The sequence below is a fragment of the Zerene cesonia genome, unplaced genomic scaffold (assembly GCF_012273895.1).
Source record: "Zerene cesonia ecotype Mississippi unplaced genomic scaffold, Zerene_cesonia_1.1 Zces_u001, whole genome shotgun sequence".
Lineage (NCBI taxonomy): Eukaryota > Metazoa > Arthropoda > Insecta > Lepidoptera > Pieridae > Zerene > Zerene cesonia.
The window spans coordinates 2,566,243-2,576,980 of record NW_024045131.1 but is presented as its reverse complement, the minus strand read 5'-3'; the positions used below and the strand labels follow the sequence as shown (position 1 = coordinate 2,576,980).

Genomic DNA, 10,738 nt, shown 5'->3' with positions numbered 1-10,738 from the left:
GGGGGCAAGTCCGCCGGGGCGACTTCCGCCGACAGTTTCACCACCGCTATATCCGTGTTCTGGAAAGTGTTTTTTTTTATGTCATAGTCGGCAATGGAGCTGGTAGGTCGCCTGGTGGTAGGCCTTACCACCACCCATATACATTTGGATTGCCGACTTTAAATTGAGAAGGGATTAAGAAAGGATTGATGAGAGGAATAAAGGAAAGGACTAGGAAGGTTAAGGAAAAAGATATGGGCCTCCGGCTCTCCCACTCGCCGTACGAAACACAGCAAAATGCTATTTCACGCCGGTCTTCTGCGGGGGTGTGGTACTTCCCCGGTGCGAGCTGGCCCAATTCATGCCGAAGCGAGCTCGACCACCACATACCACTTCAATTACAATTCCATCGGTAGAAGGTACAAAGCTTTTCAAATACATAAGAAAAAATAGACCAGACTTTTTTTTGTTTGTCTCTCATCACAACCTTAAAAGCTTGTTTTTTCCGGTTCAATATAGTCAAATGTATCAAATCTTACCTCCTCCATAAATAACTGGCAGTAAATTTCATGTGTAGAGGCGTGAGGTATGCAATGGACCTTATGCCTCTCGAAATGTTCATGATGGTGGTAGTGCTTACCGTCAGGCGTTACACCAGCTACCTAATATTTCATTGGTTATGTCCCTAGTAGCTCTGTTATTTTTATACCAAAAAAATTAAAGAAAATATCACTTTCAAAAAAAAAATATTAATTAAGCCAAGCAATATGTACTTACATCATCTTCGAATTTATCTGCCGATGCGTCGTCCTGCAATTTTAAAATAAAATATTAATGAACATCGAACCACAAGAAGATAGATCTATTTAACACATTTTCACCTATATTTTCATACATTGCCATTTTAACATGCAGATAAGGTAACCGGAACATATCCAGAAGTTGCGAAACCGGCCGTTATAATTTGACATCGTCTAGACATGTTCTGTTCATCTTATCTAACAGTTAAAGGTATAAAAAAATACGTGAAAAAGTCTCAAATTGGTTGTCAATCAGTGCTGAAACTCGCCATCCATTTAGTATGTAAAGAACTGTCTCAAAATTATCTATTTAAATTTCATTATAATACAAAAGAATATAATACATTTATTGCCACAAATCCTAAAATGTTATTTTTACTAAACCAGTTGACAGAACAAAAAAAGCGCGTGCGACAGACTCAGCTACTCTGCTAAGACTCGTGAGAGAGTAACAGTGCTGATTTTCATTCTTGTCTTCAGGGTCGAGGTTTTTCTAAAGTTCGCAGCGGGCGAATGAGCTGGTGGTTCGCCTGATGGTAAGCGATCACCACCCACCGCCCGTAAACATTCGCTGCGCTGCCTGCTTTTAAGGGGAAAGGATAAGGAAAGGATTGACGGCTGGAGCGAAGGAATGGACTGAGAAAGGTGAGGAAGAGAAAACTTTCAAATTCCCATCGTTAGGTCGCGCTAAGGCGACCTAGTCATTACATAACAAGCACTAACCCTCTGTCCTTGCGTGTCGCCAGTGAGCGGGGTGTATCGCAGCGGTATGGCGGCGCGTTTAGACGACGTATTGTTGCTCGGTGACATGCGTCGTTTTAAATTACGCGTCTGTGAAAATGAAAAAAAAAAAAGACTATAGCAATAATACAGCAATAATCACTACATAGTATAAAACAAAGTCGCTTTCTCTGTCCCTATGTTCCTATGTATGTTTAAAGCTTTAAAACTACGCAACAGATTTTGGATGGGTTTTTTTTAAGAGTGATTCAATATATGTGTAATAATAACATCTATTAAACTACTCCGAATTAACGCGTGCGAAGCCGCGGGCAATAGCAAGTATAGAGATAAAGAGTTTGTTTGCTTGAAAGAGCTAAATAAAACTCATAAACAGATGGACCGATTTATATGAAATCCGGTACAAGGACGTTTGAGAACAGAGAAAGTTTAAGTAAACGGTTTGTTTTTTTGCTTGATAGAGTTAAATGAAACTGAAGGGCTGATTTGGATGAAATTTAGTACAGAGCGTTTGAGACCCGAAAGAGGGCAAAAGGACAGTTTTAACCCGGGAAATCGCTACATCAGGGAATTATGCGGCAAACCACGGAACGGTCAATTTTTAGTTTTCCAAATTTCAGTTACAGGTCTAGATATTAGTAAATCCGGGACGGAGTGCTAGAATATTAAATTGAGCTTTATTTATATGAAAAACATACCTCAGACTGGTTAGGCGACGCCTCCAATGATGTGTACTGAAATGACAATTGACAATATCAATACGGCGATTAATATTACAAAACTAGCTTCCCGCTCGCGGCTTCGCCCGCCTCCGTATTGTTCTCATCTTTTAAACCTTCCCTGGACTATTCAGAATGCAATTGATTTTTAAATATGAGAATAAATTTAAAAAAAAAAAGAAATAATAACACGCACGCAAGAAACAAGTTATGAAACCAATAATAGAATATCAATATTCTAGAAGAATTAATGATTAGTGTATGGAAGTTTAAGCTAGTAGAATTAAAGGGCCTATATAACCGAATAGACTAATGTAGTAAGGTTTTTTTAATGTCATCGTCAGCAATAATTGACGAAGTTTCCTTTTCCCGTTTCTTTTTCCTCACCCGTTCCAGTCAATTCCCTCTTTCCAGTCTTTTATCCTTTCCTTTCCCCTTACCCCATAAAAGCGGGCAGCGCATTCGCAGAGGTTTGAGCTTCTGCGAATGTTCATAGGCGCTGGTAATCGTTAACCATCAGGCGAACCACCAGCTCGGTTGCCCGCTATGTCATAAAAAAAAGTAATAAAGGAAAGGACTGGGAAGGGCGAGGAAAAGGATACAGCTTCCGGCTCCGCCACCCGATGATCGAAACATAGTAGCATGCTCCTATTTCAGGCCGGTATCCTGTGCGGGTGTGGTACTTCCCCTGTGCGAGCTGGCCCAATTCGTGCCGGAACGTGGTAGACTCCCACATGAAAAGTAGTAAAGTAGTAAAGTAGCACACTAACGGAAGTATTCAGCGTGTCCACAATGCACAGAGCCGGCAACTCCTGTATTTCCGGCTGGAACGTCGCGTACAGTTCGTTCCGCAGCTTGTCCGTCGACGCCTGGCATTCTTTTAGCATGGCGTCCACCTGCATACCTTCACCTGTAAATAATATATATCGGATCCTATAGTATCCTCTCGGATATTAACAAACTAGCTGCGCCCCGCGGTTTCACCCGCGTAAGTCCCTTAGGAATATCGAGATAAAAAGTTGCCTATATGTTAATCCAGTTGTCCAACTGTATACGTACTAAGTACCAAATTTCATTGCAATCGGTTCAGTAGTTTTTGCGTTAAAGAGCAACAAACATACGCACATCCTTACAAACTTTCGCATTTATAATATAAGTAGGAAGGATTAGTAGGATTGTAGGAAGTAGGAATCATAATATTAGTAAGAAGTAGGAAGTACGTCATCTACACAACTGAGTTACGCTTGGACGTGGCCGTTGGGGCGTGCCTGTTCGAGACCCGATATAAGTTTGAGAGATAATTTGTTACGAAATTAATTTTAACGGATTTAAAGCGCGCACAGTATACCACACTAACGTTATTAATGTGAACGTTTGTTTGCTTGGATGTTTCTCCGTCAATCACGGTGAGACTAATAAACGGATTTTGATACAATTTTGGTATACAGACAGTGTATGAGCTGACTTGGGTGATAGGATACTTTTTATCCCGACTAAATACTTCCTTGGGATAAAACAGGAACCTTGAGCCTCCGGCGGAGCCGGGACGAGAGTCCAGCAATACATAAAGGTTGCTACGAAATTATATTTATAACTAGCTGCACCCGGCAAACGCTGTTCTGCCTTACTCTTATCATTTAGGGGTATGAAAAATATAAAATATTCTCATAGATACCGGATAAGCACAAAATATTTCATCAAAATAGGTCAAGCCGTTTCAGAGGAGTATGGCAACGAAAACTGTGGCACGAGAATTTTATTATATTTATAATGTAGTATTATTTATTTATACTTTCTAAGTCGGCCATTTGCTTCTTCAACGCGTCGACGGTGTCGAGCAAGCGGGTGTCCATTTTGAATTTATCCCACGTGGCATTTATCATGTCCGCCAATTGCTCTTCCAGTAACCTGAAAAGAAAAACGACATTTATCAACTGAATTTTAACTTTACCTCGTGATTGAGATGATTTTTGATTGCGTACAAAAACTTATGATATACAGGCGAACAAAAATCGCTAGGTAGCGATCTCTACCAGGCAACCCTAACAAGAAGGAAGATTTTTTACTACTTAATACTAAAACAATTACGCTAATCGCCCATTGGATCTGATTATTTGTTTGTTTGTTTTATAAGAAATTGTTGGGTCCTCTTTTAGAATTCGGAGCCCCCCCCCCTCCTCCCCCTTCTCCTTCTTTACCCAGGGACGTCGGTTACCTTATAGAATATAATTATAAATCTAACTATATACAACAAATTGTATATTATCATTTGAATAGATGAATTTACGAATTCATGACACAATTCTTTATTTATTAATTTAAAAACGATTACAATTCATATTTATCGTAACTGATCACACTAATATTATAAATGTGAAAGTTTGTTTGTTTTGATGTTTGCATGTCAATCACGCTGAAACTACTGAACGGATTTTGATGAAATTTGGTATATGATCTGACTTGAGTTATAGGATACTTTCTATCCCGATTAAGTGCTCGCTTGGGATAAAACAGGAATCTTTATATCCGTGCGGAGCCGGGACGAGCATCTAGCTATTTATATACGTATTCCATATTTACACTTGAATTCAACTTGAAATTACTCGTCTGCGTATCCATGCAACGAGAACCATGTAGAGACAACTTATCCTGTAACTTAATACTAACTTAGCTCCCTCCTCGCCGACCAGATCCTTTTCCACATCTTCAGGGTCCACGTCCTCATCGGAATCAGAGTCCAACACCTCTATGGGGTCTTTGCAATCTTTGCCGAGATCGAGGGTCAGTAGATCCTCAAAATTGCGGATGCCTTCTATTAATTTCTGGAAAAAAAAAACGCATGTATTGTGTATGTGATATCTTAATATATAAAAATCCAGTGTCATGATGTATGTTCCCAGTGAACTCTTTACTAACTCAACCGATTTTGATGAAATTTGGCATTTTATGTGTCCAACTTAAGATATAGGATAGTTTTTATCTCGATTAATTATTCCAATAATTTATAATCTTAATTATTTTTAATTATTATTCAGCCACAGCAACGCAAACAAAACGCGAGCGACGCCGGGGGCAAAAACTAGTCTACACTAATATTATAAAGCGGTGAGTTATGCGTTTCTGTATGTTTGTAACGTTTTCACGCAAAAGTCGTTGGACCGATTTCAAAAATTTCTTCACCTTTGGAGAGCTACATATTAGCTTTGAATGTACCACGGGCGGAGCCGGGGCGAACGGCTAGTGTATAATGGAATAGCTTACAGCATTTCTCGCAGCCACCACATCAGCGCAGGTGGAGCACACGTAGTAACGATTCTTCTTCCCCTCGTAGAAGGAGACAGTGCTGTTGTCAGCCACGTAGTATACACGGGAGTAGTTCGGACACGACTCGTTGACGCACTTCTTTTTGCGCGCGCAGTCGGTTACCTCGTCTGCCAACTCCTCCGCTTCCTGCGCGACGTTCTGTTCTGCAAGTTATACACTTTTTAATATGTACTATTTTGCGATATGGTCAGTTTTTAAAATCAACATAGAGTTATGGAATCAATAAAATTGTGTCAGTTGCTTCTATATAGGGTTTACGTAAGGAAATTTGTTATACCGGCGATCCTAAACATGATAATAAGACATCCTATCCTACTTAATCCTACTATCCTACTAATATTATAAATGCGAAAGTTTGTGAGGATGTGTGTGTGTGTGTGTTTGTTGCTCTTTCAAGCAAAAACTACTGAACCGATTGCAATGAAATTTGGTACGTAGGTAGATGGACAACTCGAATAACATATAGGCAACTTTTTATCCCGATATTCCTACGGGATACGGACTTACGCGGGTGAAACCGCGGGGCGCAGCTAGTCTTTGATAAGTGTACAAAATTTTAATTAAATCTGTCCATTTAATATTTTACCCAAAAAATATCAAAGTTTTTACCCAAAAAATCGAGTGGTGGTCACTTACATTTGTAGGGCTAGTTTCTCTAAGGTAACAAAAATTGTACATGTGCATATTCATACAAGTCTCACTCACACAGATACACTCATATAAATACGCACGCACACGCACAAACACATACGTCTCGCTGCGAACACACACGCACACAGACACGCAGCATACATTAATTGTCAAGGCAAAATAAACTTACTGTCGATACATTCATGTTCGCTTTTACCTTGATCTTCCAAACCTTTCGGTTCTTCATCGTCCGAATCCAAGTTAAACACTTCGAGGCTTGGTGTTTTTGTCTGAAAACAACATAGAAATATATAGCTCAATTGTTTGTTTGTTTCAACGCAGGAATTAGTGAACCGATTGCAAAAATTCAGGCAAGACACGTATTACGAGGCCGGCCTAAGGTTTTTAGCTCTTTTAAAATTATGTTACAAATAGTTTCTGTATGTGGTAGTCGAGCACGCTTCGGCACGAATTGAGGCAGCTCACACCGGGGAAGTATCACACCCTCACAGAAAACCGGCGTGAAATAATAGCACACTCTTGTGTTTCGTACGTTGAGTGGGGGGGCCGGAGGCCGATATCCTTTTTCTTACCCTTCCTAGTTCTATCCTTTATTCCTCTCGTCAATCCTTTCTTAATCCCTTTACAATTTGAAGTCGACAATCCATTTGTAGAAGCGTAAGGTCTGCAATGAACCTTTCGCCTCTCCAAATGTTCATGGCCGGTGGTAGCGCTTACCATCAGGCGACCCACCAGCTCCATTGCCGACTATGACATAAAAAAAGTAAATACTCACTGTTTTTATGGAAACTTCACTGGTATCGAGCCTGGCCTGTATAAGATAATAAAAAAAAATGATCAATTTAAAAATTACTATTACACTAGCTTAGTAAAAAAAACTTTTATCTACTTATTTCAGAAGCTTCAAGTCTGGATAACTAAAAAGCAACTAATTTCAGACGCTTAAAATTAAGCTCATTAGAAAAAAAATTAGCCACTAATTTCAGACGATTACAGATAACTAAAAACCCGTAAGCAACCAATTTCGGGCGATAAAAGTTTAGCTCAGTACATAAACTTTATGTTAGTAGCATACATACTTTTAGTGGCTAAATGTTTGACTACTAAAATTTTTCAACTACTCACAGGTCTCGCAGGTGGCATTTTAGGTATACCACTTATGACGACATCGCCCTCTTTATTTACGATAGCAACGCTACAAGGGTTCGAGCTACACGTCGACGACATCACATCAATATTAGCAGGGATGTTCACGGACGTCACGTTCTGTATGTCCGTTTGGTTGTTTTGCTCGGGGGTATCTAAAAATGTGTGTGTTTTATATCACTTTGCGAATTCTCACGAGAATAACCGGTCAAAGTAACATTTAAAAAAATATATGTTTAGTGGGTTTGCCGCCATCAAAAATCTAATATTCAAATTCCATTTAATATATTCATTGTTTAAACAAGTACATGGCAAGCCATGTGAACTGGCATGCATTCAATACATATTTTATTTATTTATTTATGCTCTATTGTTTTGAAATTATTACAAATTGAGACAATTAACCTACAACGACAACGACAATTAACGACAATTAACCTAGGGAACATTATCATAAATGGCATATTATGTTTTGTTATTAAATAGAACTATAAATGTAGCATTATGTTTACAAAACACTATCAAATAATCATATATCCTGAAGCACATCATATATATTCTACTTCCTACTAATATTATAAATGCGAAAGTTTGTAAGGATGTGTGTGCGTTTGTTGCTCTTTCACGCAAAAACTACTGAACCGATTGCAATGAAATTTGGCACATAGACAGCTGGACAACTGGAATAACATATAGGCAACTTTTTATCCAGATATTCCTACGGGATACGGACTTACGCGGGTGAAACCGCGGGGCGCAGCTAGTACTGGAATTAGCTATACTGCTTTAAGACGTCATGGTAATCCATAAAGTGTCATTACACTTAGTACATTCATCGATACTTACAAACTTTCGCGTTTATAATATTAGTAGGATGATAATACCCCAGGACGATCAAACATAGGTCCTGATATTAAAGAAATATGAAATCCAAATAAGAATAGCTAGAAACTAACCATCCTCTGACGAACTTCCCTCCAGATCCACGAAATTCGTCGCCGACTCTTCTTTGGCTGTCTCTTCATCAGTTTTAGACTCTGGAGTATTCAATTTAACCAATTAATGCATTTATACTATCAAGATATAGCTATAAATTTTTCATACTTTAACTATGTATGAAATAATTTAAGAGCGAACATCTTCTTAATACATAACTTTGAAATCACAGAACCTAATGAAGAATAATAATAGGCAGGTATAAAGGTGCAGAGTTTGTTTGTTTGAACATACTAATCTGAAAAACTGTTGGTCCAATTTCGAAAATTCTTTCACTGTTGGATATTTACGTGTGAGTGCTATAGACTATATAATATTATGTACCAAGGGCGAAACCGGGGCGGATCATTAGTATAATAAAAATCATACCCGTCTTAGTTTTAATATCTCCATCATCTGTATCCGTATCCGATAGTTTGAATATTTCCATATCAGCATTTTCTTGATCTGGGACATCCTGAAAATTTTTTATAAAATTAACATACAAGGGCATTTCCAGGTGGATGTAAAACGAACTACAAATTCTAAAATGGAACCAAATGATACTAAAAAAACACAAAACGAATCAAGTCAATCGGTTGAAAACTCAATCAATCAATCAATCAATCAAAAACTCTTTATTGTGCACCTTTACAAGAAGAGTAAAAAACAGGATATAAATAAAAACATAATATTAACATGAAGAGCACAACAGGCGGTCTTATCGCTTAAGCAGCGATCTCTTCCAGACAAGAGTTATCAAGTAATAAATCTACAAATATTGCAGTTGTATATAGAACTTTTTTGAAGTTGGTTGATAATCAAAAATACTTATTTCATAACATTAGTGAGTGATAGAAAAACAATTCATAGCCATTGAGAGTAAAAAATACGAAACAAAATGGCGGACTATATTTCTGGAACATAATATATTATGATTGACTAATCGCATTTCTTACCATTTTAATACCATCAGGCTGATTCTTATCTGTTTCATCACTTTGAGCTGTATCTGGGGCCTGAAAAAAAAAATAGTATATAAAAAATTTAAACTATAATAAATCTTCAATAATTTGAATAACCTATAGATATTTAACAAAAAAAAATATCAATCAACTTTATTACCTATTAATTTATATAATTTATTTACTACCTTATGTTTTATTACTAACTTATTAAGTTTGAAAATGAGAAACTAACTCTATCTGCTTGTCCTTTCTTTACGCCTAAATAAGAATTATATCTCAATATATTAAATATGACAAAGGATAGTTTATATGACGACACAACAAAAAAAATAACAAACACACTTTAGAGATAGAATCAACTATATTGTCTCACTCCCTTGCTCTTGTAAAGAGTATCACTACATAGTATAAAACAAAGTCGCTTTCTCTGTCCCTATGTCCCCTATGTATGCTTAAATCTTTGAGTCATTTTGATGGGGTTTTTTTACTAGATAGAGTGATTCAAGAAAGGTATACATACAGGTAACATGCACTAAGCTACTCGGAATTTAACGCGTGTGAAGCCGCGGGCAAAAGCTAGTGCTCATATAAGTTAAATTCAGAAATTATTGTATTTTCACCGATCCTACTTCCTACTAATATTATAATTGCGAAAGTTTGTAACGATGTATGTGTGTTCGTTACTCTTTCGTGCAAAAACTACTGAACAAATTGCAATGAAATTTGGTATGTAGATAGCTGGACAACTGGAATAACATATAGGCAACTTTTTATCCCGATATTCCTACGCTTTACGGTGAAACCGCGGGGCACAGTTAGTCCTTAATAAGGTTTTGAAGAGATTTATAAATAAATAAAAAATTAAAGTATACAAAGTTTTAAAAAAATCTGTCCGTATCAAGTGGGTCAAGATTAATCAAAAGCAGTCCGTTACATACAAATATACAGGTGAAGCTAATAAAAGCGTGTTAAAAATGGACTATTACACACTCTTAAATCAAATTTATAGAAAGCAAATTTACACACATAACAAAACTAACCTTTTCCACAGATTCTCCTTCTATTTCCTTATGTAACGGAAATGTATCTTCTTCTTTGTGACTCTTCTCTTCTTGAGGTGTATCTTTTTGTCCGTCACTTTCATATCTAGCATTAGAATCTTCTGATTGCTCTGCAGTCATTTGGTTACTACTTTCTGGAGAGAATAATAACAAAAATATATCAGATTTTATTTAAATACATAATAATATACTAACTATACTACTGTTCAAATGTTGGCCAAAGTGGCTGGAGACTAAGCAATTGACCTGATTGAAAATAATAATAAAATTCTGTAAGTGCATAGTACTATGCAGACACATAAAACGAAATGCCAATATGACATGAAGTACATACATTGCCGGTTTTATAATTTAGAAGCAATGTCTTGCAGGAG

At 37.3% G+C, this 10,738-nt stretch overlaps 1 protein-coding gene across 1 annotated transcript in view; it reads right to left on the bottom strand.

The window, feature by feature from the left end:
• Positions 1-10,738, bottom strand: part of LOC119838086 (histone-lysine N-methyltransferase eggless) — a 29,264-nt gene that overhangs the window by 16,361 nt on the left and 2,165 nt on the right. The window contains exons 2-15 of the mRNA XM_038363897.1: positions 10,344-10,498; positions 9,295-9,354; positions 8,726-8,813; positions 8,317-8,397; positions 7,340-7,515; positions 6,990-7,025; positions 6,384-6,483; positions 5,501-5,706; positions 4,907-5,061; positions 4,032-4,147; positions 3,010-3,149; positions 2,219-2,254; positions 1,488-1,610; positions 757-789 (exon numbers count right to left, since the gene is read on the bottom strand). Coding sequence (XP_038219825.1) covers positions 757-789; positions 1,488-1,610; positions 2,219-2,254; positions 3,010-3,149; positions 4,032-4,147; positions 4,907-5,061; positions 5,501-5,706; positions 6,384-6,483; positions 6,990-7,025; positions 7,340-7,515; positions 8,317-8,397; positions 8,726-8,813; positions 9,295-9,354; positions 10,344-10,498 — 1,505 coding nt within the window. The remainder of the gene's footprint in view (positions 1-756; positions 790-1,487; positions 1,611-2,218; positions 2,255-3,009; positions 3,150-4,031; positions 4,148-4,906; positions 5,062-5,500; positions 5,707-6,383; positions 6,484-6,989; positions 7,026-7,339; positions 7,516-8,316; positions 8,398-8,725; positions 8,814-9,294; positions 9,355-10,343; positions 10,499-10,738) is intronic.